This window comes from Centruroides vittatus, unplaced genomic scaffold, assembly GCF_030686945.1.
Source record: "Centruroides vittatus isolate TY-2023 unplaced genomic scaffold, ASM3068694v2 contig_3060, whole genome shotgun sequence".
NCBI lineage: Eukaryota > Metazoa > Arthropoda > Arachnida > Scorpiones > Buthidae > Centruroides > Centruroides vittatus.
In genome coordinates this window covers 755831-770105 of record NW_027121964.1, presented here as the reverse complement: position 1 = coordinate 770105, position 14275 = coordinate 755831, and the positions used below count along the sequence as shown (strand labels likewise).

Genomic DNA, 14275 nt, shown 5'->3' with positions numbered 1-14275 from the left:
AATCAGCACATAAGATCAAGTTAGTTTCAGGTAGCAGGTAATTTCCTATAAGCAATAAAGTGTTCTTAAAATCGTCATCAAAATAACTGTCAGGCGAAATATATGACATTATTAGTTGGATATTAGCAAACTTTTCAGTGTCTAGTTGTAAAATCAAAACAAATCGTGATTGGAAGACAGTTTCAGCTTGAGAAACTGTATCTAATCTAAGACCAACAATCAAACTACCAACCACCACTGGGTCTTCCAGGTCCTTTGCAACGGTGTGCTACTTGATGGTAAATTTTATATTTATCAGAAAACATTGATTCAATTACTGGTGAAGTATGCCATGTTTCCACTAAATGGAATATATCCATTTTATATAATAAATTCCAAAAGTTAGGGAAAAAATATTTATTATTTAGACCTGCTATATTGTAAAAAAAAGTTTCGAATTGTTGCCATTGTCCAAGTATAAAACATTACGTTGATTATGATTCTCCTTAATTTCATCATCTTGTTTATCATTAAAACTTATATTCCTAAAAATGGTTGTTCATTATCCATTTTAAAAATTTCACCTTTATAATTACAGGTGAATATCTTGTTGTTTACAATTAATTTATTATATCCCAATTTTATATTAATAGCTCCTTTTGAGCGCATTTCTTTACCATAAAGTCTTAATCTATTTCTAATAGTTCTAGTATTTGGTGAATAGTCATCATTAATAAATATATTTGAGTCTTTCAATTTATTAATATTTTTATAAATTTTTGATTTATCTTCAAAGTTAAGCAATTCACAAATAACCGATCTTTTTGCGTTAGGCTTAAATTTTCCAATTTGATAAGGACATTCATGATGTTCACATCCATAACCTGCAAGTTATCATTAAATGGTTTTAGAACTTTGCATAGACAATCGTCCATTTTATCACCGTCCTCTAAACCTAAAATTACAAAGTTATTTCTTCTTTCTGTCTTCCAGTTTCATAAACTTTTCATAAAAATTATAACATACTACATTTAATTCAGTATTTGACTTATCAGTTTTAGCATAACCTCTCTCTTTATCAGTTTCAAAGACAGAGTCTGGATTCAAGATCAACCAAAGCAGTATCTATATTTTCAAATCCATGCCTGCATAGTATCTAACTGTTCTTAAAGTACAGTACTTGTAATTTGTTATTTGAAGAAACTTGTAGTTTTAACAAAAATTTAATTCCTTTCTGAACATTAATCTCTTTTTCGACACTTATATAAGACAGAATCAATTCTTCCATTGACTCACCTGTCACTTCCAATTTGTTTCTTTACATTTCGTGATGATCCATCCTGAGATAGAGGAGAAAAAGTTTTCCTTTCTGAGAGGAAAATTCAGTCATTTTCCAAAAAAACAAGTAAAATGGCAAAGCCATATTAGGGACAAGACTGTCTCGGAGATTCACTACTAAGCAGGATCACTTTGACACTCAAGGTGGGTCTCATTCTCCAATCTTCTTTGGTATCGCTGGTTTTGAGCACGATTGTTCGAACTTCACCAGCCTCGGCCATGACCACCAGATTATCCACGAGGCATTTCTGATGAAATTAACCTATCCAATTTTGAAATTTCTGTCAATGTTTGCATTTTCAACTTCCCAACAAGCAACACATGCACAATCTCACACTACTGCCTGTTTATAGAGATTGTCACCATTTTGTATTTTATTTTGACTCGGTTCTCGGTCCCAAGTACCTACAAGTCTGGTTTTTTTATGCATGCATGATTTGGGCACTTAATACTCTGTGCCAAATTGCAACTTCCAACATGTACGCTTCATACCTCTAAACTGGTTATCCAGCCGGCAGTGCGATTTTATAAACAAGACATAGTCTTGTCAATAACAGTAATGAGTCAAATTGAAAGAGATCAAAAAATTTGCACCAACAGCCACGACCACTAGATAGCACCTCCCTATTCAATCAATTATAAGAATATTCAAATGGCTCCAGGTAATATTTCTATAAAATTAAATTTTTAATACAAGTTATGTACTTAAAAATATTTATTTATAAGGACTAAAACATCTTTTTTAAATTTAAAAAGTTTACTGGAAATTTAATGAATTAGGCATTTTTTTTTAATTCAGTAAATTCAGTTTCCCAATTCTTAATTAATCAATATTTTATTAAATATATTAAAGATGCAGTGATTTTTAATATAAAGTAGTAAATTTTCAATTTATTTTTATTAATAACATTTTAATAATTCTGCATTAAAATTAATCCAATATCCTGATAATCAGTTATTTACAAATCACAAATTCAATAAAATGATTCCTTATAATAAACTACATAGGTCACTTGGAAAGTTGTTGTTGTCGTCCAGGTTTACTTTTTAGTGTCTTTCAAAATACTCTCCACTACACTCAATGCATATTACCATGCATTGAAACCAGTCATCAAACTACACCTTCCACTTTTCTTCTGGGAGTTCAGCACAGTCTTGATTCCACACTGCCAGAAGTTCATCTTTACTGGAAAATCACTTTTTTTTTGTCTTTTTGACTTCTTGAAATAGGGAGCAAGTTCTGGACTGTATGGAGGGTGATCAAAAATAGCTAGTCCAGACTTAACCAAATAAGTGACTGTATCCTTTGACCTGTGAGCTGGAATGTTATTGTTGTACATGACCATGTGTTGAGCCCAGATCTTGATCAGATGTTCCTCAGTTGTTGACTGACTTTTGGCAAACATGTTTGAGTGCATCAGGAACTAGTGACTGTATGCTGTTTTTCTAGTATGACACTTCACAACATTGTGTTTTCCAAAGAATGCAGCAATCATTCAGTCCTTTGTGTGATTTTCAGACCTCTACTGGAGATGGAAAGACTTCATCTTCAAAGAGCCAAACTTTGCTCTGAGATTTTGTCAGAATGTAATAATAATGATAGAGCTAGGTCTCATCACCTGTTATAATGCTGCTAACATCAGTGACAGTTTGTTAGTATTGTAATGCAATATAATTTCTGGCTACTAACATCCTTGGATGTCCCAAACTCAAACTATTAATCATTTTTTTGCACCATTCTACCCTATTGTGCTTCTGCTTCTCCATCAGTGAATGAGGTCCCAAAGCAAACAAACCTTTCTTAATTCTAAGTGCTTGTGCAGAATGTTACAAACAGATGATGCACTAATATTAAATACTCCTAGAATCTGCTGATAAGTGATTCGCCTGTCTTTTTCTGTCTGAGAAATTTCTCTACAACAGCTATATTTTCTGATGTTACTGCTTCTGCTGGCCTACTTAAGCGTGGGTCATCCTCCACACTAAAATTACTGCTTTTAAACTGTTTATTCGCATTTTTCACTGGATGCTAGCCCTCTGGTGTTTAAAAACAAAACTATTCTATCTGGGTCATTTGATTCATTCTTGTGTATTATCAGCAGTAAAGATGAATAGCAATAGAAAAAGCAAAGCTTTCTGTTGCGTTCCAAATTGCAATTTCAACGGGAGCTTAATATAAGTTTTCGTCTATTCCCACATGAAAAACAGATGATTATTCGGAAATCGGTCGGTTATATTTACGAGCTGCTCTGAATTCTGAAAGAGTAGATTAGACTGTTAAGAATTGGCAGTTTCCCGATTGTCCAGCTTTACATGAACAAGTTATGCTGTCAATTTTAAAAGATATTTTCTTAAAGTTTAAAACGCCAGTAATTTTGTTTGGGACACTGTTGGATTTAAGCATTTCAGTCATTTTCCTCGTATTGAAATGTTTAACACAGATAGTATTATGCCTTACATTGTTACATTTGCAACCACTTTTTAATAATAATTTATAGTCAGCTTTTATTTAGCAAATAGAAGTAAAAAATATTTTGTAATAAAATCAAATGAAAATACTTTAAAGAACAATGAAAAAAAACAATCAAAATTTATGTCTTAAATTATAATAATTTAAATCAGTTAACATTTTCAAAAATAAAAACTGTCAATTAGAAATTTTTAATAAAATACGTTTACTATATTATTATATTATATTAAAATATTTATATAGTTTTAAATCATATATGTAATAAATAATGTAAAACTTCAACATAAAATACAATTATACTACCATTATGATGCTTATTGTAAAAGAAATAAAAGTATAATGCATTTTATTTTTTATTGAAAATATACAATAAATTCGTTTACCTTCAGAATCTGTCATTATTGCTAGAAATCTAATGCCACCCTAATGACATTAATCTTCTTTTATTTAGAATTTAAACTGGATAAACAACTGTTTATATTTGTTTGTTAATACCTGAAATAAAAATAACTGTATAAATAAAACAAACATTTGTATATCTTAAAACTAAATTAGAAAGATTTGCAGAAAATTATGAATGCCTGTATAAAATTCTATACTTCAAACATTCAAATTTATTTTAAAAAACTTGTAACTTATATTATTAAGAGATGTGCGATAACTAAAAATTTGTTATACATTTTCGCTAACATGCTTTCACACAAACATTTTTTTTTCTACAAAGACATGACTGTTTAAAATAAATTTATTGAGCTGTAATTTTAAAATTGCAGATCTATAAACTCCCACTGGTGTGGCTGTCTGTTCTCCTTTAATCTCAAGAATGGAGTTAGATACATGAAAGTCAAGACCAGAAAGAGAAAGCTTAGGAGCTGGAGGGCCCAATTAACTACATATAAACTTCCAGTTTGGACTGGAAGGTGCATTATCTCAATTCAATTTTTTTTCTCCAGAACAGAGTTAGATAGATGACCATAGTCTCTTGTTAACAGGAAAAGTATGCTTTTTTATCTTCACAACTAGGTGCATTAATAGACACAAGGTATTTTTACATCAGCAACAATGCAATGTGAAGTTTGTGAGAAAACTTTTACAGAAACATTTCAAGTTTTGAATCAAGCTTATGGAGGCGATGCTCTAGATCGTATGCAGTGTTACGAATGGTTTACCCAATTCAAAAGTGGTCATCAATTAGTTGAAGATGACTTAGCATACTAGCTACCACTAAGCATGCTGATCAAATTCGATGGTTAGAGCAGATGGAAATTTATAAGGCCTTCCAATCATCCCAGCTGATAACTGCAAAGGACGAGGTGAAGTTATCTTTAGCATGGCAGGCCCTACTGCAAAAAGCGTAGACGGAGTAAAGGAAAGGAAAGATGCTCCTGGTCTTTTTATTGAAGGGTTTGAGCTGTTTAAGTTTTTTAAGATTTATAAAGTGAACTTGGAAAGCGTTTTTTCGGGTAAAGGTTCTACAGAAGTTAATGGAACAATTTTGAATTTTCGAATGGCACACGATTGGAAGTATTCGATTTGTCAAACACCGAGTGGAAGAGAATTTAGGCTTGAGAATGGGTCCAGAGTTGAGTCCGAAAATGTTCGCTGTAGAAAATTAATTAGACTTGCACTGGTTATTAGGTTTGTGTTGAAGATTTGTTTACAACCCGGTGTTTTTAGGAATTTATTAAAATAAACACTACTAAACATGGTAATTAGTCATGGGTTTTTGTCTGACTAGGCTGGTCTTGTGGAGTTTTGGGTTTCTTCACGTGTAACAGATAACGAGGAACCAATTTCCCATAAAAACTCCTGAGAAGAACTCTCTAGAATATTGCCCATCTGTTGCATTGACTTATCCTATCAATCCAATTTAAAGTAACAAATGTTACTCTTAAGGCCACCACAAACTAAGCAATATCAAAGAAAACTAGTCAAAGGCAACATCAAATGCCTTTTGTTCAAACATCAACTACCAGAAATTGACTCAACATCTTTGTCATACCCTTCGACGGAAAGTAGGTGTTCAATGCCTCTCAGTTCCAAGAAGCTGAATTTTTTGGGCAATGATTGGCGACTATGTGCATTTGAAAGTTTGTAAGAAAGGAGCATGTGCTGTAGGCCACAAAGGTGCATGTTTGTGATGTGATCTTTGTCACATTACACCCATATCTTTACTACACTGGGATTACAAAACAAAGCTGTTTGACAGATTTTTCATAAAAGTAAGAACATAAATTAATTCATTGATTTTATTGAAATTTATAAATCTATTGGTCCCTGATTTTGTTTTTGTTTGTTTATTAAATTTCTGTCAAACAGACAGCAGAAGAAGCTAACATCAGCAAATCATCATCACAGGTTGTTACCATTTTACAAAACAAACTACCAAGCAATTGTTCATAAAGGAGTAGACGAAATGTTAATTGGTTCTGAAGAACTACATCATGAGTAATATCACTAGTAGTGACATTGCACAATCATCAAAGGAAAACAGTCACCTGACCATAAAAATTGCCTCTAAAGTCACATCAAAAGTGATGGCATTGTCCAGTTTGCAGCAATTTAGCAAGAATGGTTGTCTTAACAGATATAAAATTAACATAAATTACTTCATATACTTCATGTCATTATTTCCTTAAAATAATTAATTTTGCTGGTAAAAATTTGAGTATCGAGCATTTCTGGCCATCCAAGAAGCATTTGAAGTTATAAATAAATAACGACTAACCCGTTACAAAGCTATACATCCACAAGAGCCGAATTATCGGGCTAGAGTTGGCTATAATAAATAAATAATTAATAAGACAATTTGGCACTAGAGCTTGGCGTTAGGTGCCATCTCTTACTAAACTTAATAATTATAATTAAATTAAATAAATAATTTTAATAATTTGGAACTGGAGGAAAAGAAATCGGCCCGAAGCGGGACTCGAACCCGCAACTTCTGCTATCCGTGCAGACACGTTACCAGTTACGCTACCCGGACCTTCGGTCCGATCGCCTCCTCCAGTATATATAAGCTAACACGACGACCATCGACGGTCATTACAATGCCGGCAGGGGACACATCAAGTGCCCACGTCCTCCCAAGGCACTCCTTGTGGATGTATAGCTTTGTAACGGGTTAGTCGTTATTTATTTATATTTATACGCCTTGCCGGGGTTGCGATGGCCGGTTGAGTGCCTTGGGAGGACGTGGGCACTTGATGTGTCCCCAGCCGGCATTGTAATGACCGTTGATGGTCGTCGTGTTAGCTTATATATACTGGAGGAGGCGATCGGACCGAAGGTCCGGGTAGCGTAACTGGTAACGTGTCTGCACGGATAGCAGAAGTTGCAGGTTCGAGTCCCGCTTCGGGCCGATTTCTTTTCCTCCAGTTCCAAATTATTAAAATTATTTATTTAATTTAATTATAATTATTAAGTTTAGTAAGAGATGGCGCCTAACGCCAAGCTCTAGTGCCAAATTGTCTTATTAATTATTTATTTATTATAGCCAACTCTAGCCCGATAATTCGGCTCTTGTGGATGTATAGCGTTTGAAGTTAAATAATTTTGCCAGTCAAGATTGTGTTTTAGCAAAACACCAAAAACCAGTTTATGAAGCATATTAATGTCAACATTGTTGATTTTATTAAAGATACAAATACACTCTACTATATTGTGAGAACTGAACAAGAAAAAAAAGAGGGAACAGCTCAAGGAAGATTTCATCAGAAGCTAATATTTATCAACTTTCTGATCTGAGAGTGTTTGAACTTATGCTTTCTCAGCATTGGAAGTAATACCTCTCGGCAACTTTTCTAATCTCCAAGATATTTGCTCCTTTTAATATAACAAGGAATGGCCAATTTCAGTCAGTCATCACCCGTGTGCTATTACTAAGGTAGATGTACCAGTTTTGGCCAGTGTACCAGTTCTGGCCAGAAAACTAATTTAACTTAAAAATATTATCACCACATATTCAAATCTGTTCAATGAAACAAACTTTTATTGTTAACTGTTCACACAGTTAATGATAAAAGTTTGTTTTATTTGTGATTATATTTTTAAATTAAATTTGTTTTCTGGCCAGAACTGGTACTACACTGGCCAAAACTGGTACATCTACCCTATCTGCAGTTTCGTTCATGCCTTTGGATTCCTTGTTGTCCTTCAGCTCTTGTGCCACCACTTTCCAGAACTGTTAATTGATGTCAGGAACTTATCTCCCCTTCCCTCAACGTGGGATTTCTAGTTCAAACTCCTAACATACCAAAATTTGTAAACTCTCTCCATGATGATACGTGTGTAACACAAATACTGTCTTCCTTAATTGCATAACATGTTGTACAAACTTTCATGCTGTCAAACGTTTAAGTGTAGCAAATTGTGTCAAGTAACGTCTTTCCAACTTCTCCTCATTTCCTACTCCATCCTCTTACCCCTAGTCTCACACACAATCGCATTATCGCCATCTGGATAATGCTCAAACTAGTTTAGTAGGTGTGACCTTGGTGTCAGGAATTTCCAAGTGTAATCACTTACATTTAGCAATAGGAAAGCTAAAAGGCTGTATAAAACTCATGTAGTGCCTGGACATCACCTAGCAACTACGGTTGCCAACTCTTCCAGAATTCTGGGATTCTCCTGGGAAAAAGCCTCTTAATTTTTAAAATTGCCCAAATTTTTTTGCACTGCCTGCACTGAAAAAAATCAGAGCTGCTACTGTCCCTCAATCCTCAAAACATACAGAATGACATAGCAGATAGCGACTCGGGCTCAGTAGCTGCTCTGGTCGGTGCAGCAGCTGTATTGAGAAAGCAGCAGTGGTGCTGATGTGGCACAAGACCTGTGCATATTAAAAGACGCTTTGTACCGCATCGGCGCCACTGCTGCTCTCTGTCGATATAGCCGCTGCACCAACCGACGCTGCTACTGAGCCAGAGCCTGAGTCACTATAGCTGCTAGCTGCTACTGTTTTTATGTCAGTCAAGTCAACACATGTCCAATCACTTGTCCACACCCGTTGAAACTTGTAGCCACCCCGCTTGGCTTTCTCCCACTGTGCATTATCATTTGTGTAATTAGTGGCCAAACTCAGACAGAAGCAGAAAGCATGCACTATTTTTATTTAAGTAATACATAATTACTTGCATTTGTAAATGCTAAAAGTAGGTACACATGTATTGTTGTTGTTGCTTTGGTATTTATACAGCATAAATAGCATAATGTCAGATTCAGAAAGCTCAATGCAAATGACACCACCGAAAAAGAGGAAAGTCAAATATAGCACAAGCTTTGACAAAAACTGGTTGAACAATCCTCTGTTTAGTACTTGGCTTAGAAAACGAGACAATTTCACTGCTGAATGAAAATTATGCAAAACCGACATTTCAGTAAATATGAAGGTAAAAGAGCTCTGGTTGTGCATTCAAATGTAAAACATTTTTCAAAAACAAGTCTTCTGTGGCATCAATTTCTAGTTTCTTTGTGAAAAAACATTCATGAAATGAAGATCAATTAACTGCTGCAGAACATCTGTGTATCATGGAATTAAACATCACCACAGCTACTCAAGCCAAGATTGTACAAATAAGTTGTTTCCAACATTATTTCCTGATTCAGAAGTTGCAAAGAAAATAGCATGCAACTGAACTAAAGCTACAGCTATTTGTGAAAATGTCATAGCCCCACTGTCACAAGAAATACTGCTATTCAAATTGCATGATTCAACATATTTTTCTGTTGGCACAGATTCTTCTAACAAAGGAAATTTTAAAACGTTTCCAGTTACAGGGCAATGGTTTTCAGTTAAAGATGGTTTCAAACAAGGATTACTTGACTTTTATCAAGACCCTGCTGAAACTAGTGAAGCAATCAAAACACAGCTCTGTAAAGTTTTACAGGAAAATGGATTATTGTGGGAATCAGTACTTTCACTATCTGCAGATAATGCTTCAGTTAACTATGGAATTCATAACTCGGTTTTTGAAAAACTTAAAACTGAAAATCCAAATATTTTGAAGGAAAATTGTAAGTACCACATTTTACATAATTGTAACAAATATACATTAAAAAACATTGCAGTTTGATGTGGAATCATTTGTATTGAAAATTTACAGTGAATTTTCCACGTTTGCCAAGTAAACTGTGAAGCTTAAGGAATTCTTCAATTTCACTCATTTAGAGTACAAACCTATTCTCCTTACTTTTACATAAAACAAGATTAATATTAATTACATATCATCCTAACTACTAGTCAAGTATGATGCCTACCACGTGCCTACACGATAGCTCTTTTTGTTCCAGCTTTAGAAAAAATTATTTTAAATTGGCCGGCTTTGAGAAAGTGGTGATGAATGTACAGCAATAATTTGAAGGGCCTTTAAAGATGAGGACTGTCTTCCATTATGCTTCTGCCATTTTATTCACAACATAATGCAAATTTTTGATATTTCTATTAAAAAAAACTGGAAAGTGACTACATTAAATGCACTGAACTACAAACAATTATGACAATTGTGAAACAAAATTACTAACTGAAAGAATAAGTTTTATAGACAGTCAGTAATGCAATGTCTGAAGAAGTTGACAGTTAGTGATCAAAATACTTTAAAAGAACATGCAGAAAAATACTTGGAGCAATGTTTGACTTATTTGAATAAGTGGTACGAATCTGACAACTCTACAAATATTTACAAAAAAAATTAACATTTTGACAATAGACAAAGAAATTGATTTGGAATGAACTAAAATTATAGACATGTTCAGAGAACATGCCTATAAATGAAGATAAATTGTACGATGATTGTTTTTTACTGCAAGAAGTTCGTGAAGTTGAGGCAAGCAAAACAGAGAGTAGACTTGCATTGGGTCAATTTTTTTTTAAAATGTGCAAGTGAATCTGGCAAAGAAATAAAAAACTTGTTGCATTTGTTCTATTGATCCCTATCGCAAACGCCGTTGCTGAGTGTGTTTTCAGCATAGTAAACAAACTTTGGTCAAAAAGTCATAATCGACTGAATAAGACATGTAAAATCTGAAATACAAGTGTGCACAAATTTCAAATACACCTATAAAGAATTTTATGATTTTATCGTCTCCAATCAAAAGGCATTGCAAGCTGCTTGCAGTGTAAAAAAATATAACTTTAAATAAAAAATATTAGATTTGCATTGTTTTTTATTTCACTTCCCAGACAGTGCTCTTGAATGCAGCACCCTACCTGACAGGAAATTCAAAAGTACGAAAACCATATATAACCCAAGCTATTTATACCCCATAACCCAAGGAACAGTTAATTTATTTATTATTTATGTAAAAAACATTTTCATAGATTCCAAAAGATATTTTGCAATTTATTTTACATAAACAATAAATAAATTAACTGTCCCCGGGTTATGGGGTTTAAATATCTTCGATTTTCGTACTTTTGAATTTTCCGCCAGGTAGGGTGGTGCATTCGAGAGCACTCCTGGATTTCTGACCCACTGAGTTAGCAACCTGACTGGCAAACTGGTGTCAGAATTAACATACCACCATCAGAGAGACTTACAATATCCAATGATATGCATTTTGGAGTCAACTGCTTAGCAGAACTAATGTTCACTAAAACTGACAATCAGCTTTGGGAATCCTTATATAGAGGAGAGAATTACTAAAAGTTTCTCAGCATTCAAGATGGTTTTAAAAGATAAAAGAATATCAGATTTACAGTTTTAATTGGTATTATTAGACACTACTACTGTCTAATAATACCAATTAAAACTGTAAATCTGATATTCTCGTTTTCCGTAATAAGCAGCGGATCAATAACAAACAGAAAACAAAAGAGAACTAAAACTGAGGGGCACATCCTCGACTGTTTCCAAAAAATTTGAAAACGAAACAATAGCATAAAAATGCACATCTACATAAAGGGGTTTTTAGACATTCTCGATAACTTTAGACAAAAGAAAAATCGAAAGCAGTTCATAACCACAATTTAAAATCACAGAAACAACAACCACCACTTTCAAAGTGACGTTTAAATGAAATTCGTATAAAAGTATGGTATTATAAGCAAAAAATCATTCGCGATTTCATTAGTTTATCGCACAGTAACCGATAACTTTTCTTCAAATCAATCTGAATGTTAAATCACACCAAAATACAACGAAATATAATTTAAAAAAAGGTTCAAATTAAAACAAGCCCACGTAGGGATATTTCCCTACATAAACACCCAGGTAAGGAGCTCGACGCGGCATCGGTAAAGAGAGTTCCAAAAACAACAGGAAACTTAAACGCGTGCCCTAATCCTCTCGTTCTCAATAACAAATTTGAAATTTTATTACTGGCACTTACCATTACACTTAATGTATCAGTATTAGGTGCAAAATACATTTTTAAAAAATTTCATATATTGATTATTTTACGTAATGATAAAGAAAACGAATCGATATATAAACAAACGTTTTACGAATAAATCTTGTGTAAAATAACAGCACAAAAGTTACCATCGAATACACCAAGCACGTAAGAAGAAATACATTTTTTTTTTTTTTATTACTAAAATATTCATGTCCACGCTAGAATTTTCCCTATCCATTAATTAATTAATAACGAAAACTTAATTTTACCATCACTCAACACAAAATCATCGAGAATTTTATTAAATACGTCACGAATATAAACTAAAATGCGTTACGTTCTTCAATTAACTTTCTCGACAAGATAACCAAACACCAGTAACGCCACGCTAAGCCTAACACATTATAATGCAACACTTCCTTCGTGTTTTTTCTCTCAGACTGCAAATAATAAATGATGTAGAATTAGGAGACGAATGTATCGGCACGATTTTTTTTTTTTGTTTTTTAACTGGTCCGGAAGGGAAAATGATTTAAAAATCTTTTGTTAGAATCCAATCGCTTCATCTCTTATTCAACATACACTCGTCTGTAATTATTAGTCATCGAGTCCAAAAATACTTCGCTTTTCATATTTTATACGTTTAAAATACGATAGAATTTGTTGATGTCACAAAGATACTCTTCCAGTCGTAATAATATATTTAATTAAATTTTCAGTCACTTACTTTTTAATAAAAGACAATCAAAAAGTCGCTAGCGTTCCTTATCGATTCGAAATACTCTCCGACCCACTAAATACAGTTGACGTAATGGTTGAGATAATCTCGCTTCCAGAAATTCGAAAATTATTTCGTTTTTTTAAGTAAATTATCTTATTAATACGATAATCGAATGAATTATTAAGAATAAAATATATTTAAAATGATGTGTTTTCTTTATTCTGCATTTTTTTTTTTTACTAAGTTAGGTGTTGAATTCAAAACAATGCCCGAAACACCCCCGGAAAAGAATTCTGAAATTTGTACAGGCATTCAGTGATTAAAGTGGTTAATTAATCATTGCTAAATAGGCAAAATAAACAGAATTGTTTTAATTCCCGTTTGTGTTAATTGTGAATAATTAAGAAAGACGTCCTTTTTTTTACTCTTTCCGTTCTGTGGGCACAAAGAGGGCCTCTTTTATCGAGCCCATTCTGGGTTCAGCCAAGCCCGCAATGGGAGGTGAAAAACGGGGACCGACACTTCCCGAAAAATTTCTGATGATTTTTCGACCCGTCTGGATCTTATTCTGGGTCCCCCAGAGCGGTAGGCTTCCACCTTCACCTCTCGACCATCCGGCCGTCATTAAGAAAGACGTAATAAATATTAGTAATCTCACTATTGCAAGAAGAAACCTTTACTTATAACTTTTTATATGCTCTCCAGCCTGAAGAAATAGAGTCTGTCTTCACGAAATGAGCTACCGTCCTTCTCCCGAAGGCTTTTTAGATTTCGAACCTTTTCAGTTGTTTCGGCCGAGGCACTATTTTCTCTCAGTGGCGTCTTTTTCATTTCTAAAGAGAGGAAAAAATGTAGGATTCTTCTAAAACCCTACAATTTTCTCACTCCTTAGAATTTTGTGCTTACTACATCGGGCTATCTCTTTATATAACAGATAGAAATAGATGGCCTTGTGGTATGTGACTACCACACAGTGTGATCGAACTGCCTCGGCTAAATATTCGGAAAGGATAGATATCTACAAACTGTTCGGGATAAGGACGACATGAATATAGATAGTCCATTTATATGTTACTGTAGACCTATGATGTTTGAGCAATTAAGACTTCAGTCTACCGATCGAATTCGGGCTGTTGAAGAACCCAGGGCGGTCTGTACCTGATGTGTCAAGTCCCGTTCCATACAGTCCGGCAGCTCACATTGTAGATCTTAAGAAACCAAAAATGCGTAAGATTAAGACAGTTCTCGATAAACAAAACAAAAAACCACCAGCTGCCATGTTGCAAGTATGATGAAATATAGGATAAGCACGAAGATCTTTAATGAGTTAGCAATACTAAAATACGAGCGAGATTTGTGCGCAGATAATTTCTTACCACACTAAATTTAACAGAAAAATTCACCACAAAACGATTATTGATGCTAATGTGTAA

General features: G+C 33.9%; 1 protein-coding gene across 2 annotated transcripts in view; it reads right to left on the bottom strand.

Moving 5' to 3' along the window:
* HnRNP-K (Heterogeneous nuclear ribonucleoprotein K) overlaps positions 1 to 12947 on the bottom strand; it is a 137215-nt gene extending 124268 nt beyond the window's left edge. For both annotated transcript variants that reach the window (XM_067267561.1, XM_067267562.1), the window contains exons 1-2: positions 12849 to 12947; positions 4171 to 4282 (exon numbers count right to left, since the gene is read on the bottom strand). In XM_067267561.1, the coding sequence (XP_067123662.1) occupies positions 4171 to 4186 (16 nt within the window). In that variant the 5' untranslated portion in view covers positions 4187 to 4282; positions 12849 to 12947. The remainder of the gene's footprint in view (positions 1 to 4170; positions 4283 to 12848) is intronic.
* Positions 12948 to 14275: the final 1328 nt, after the last annotated feature.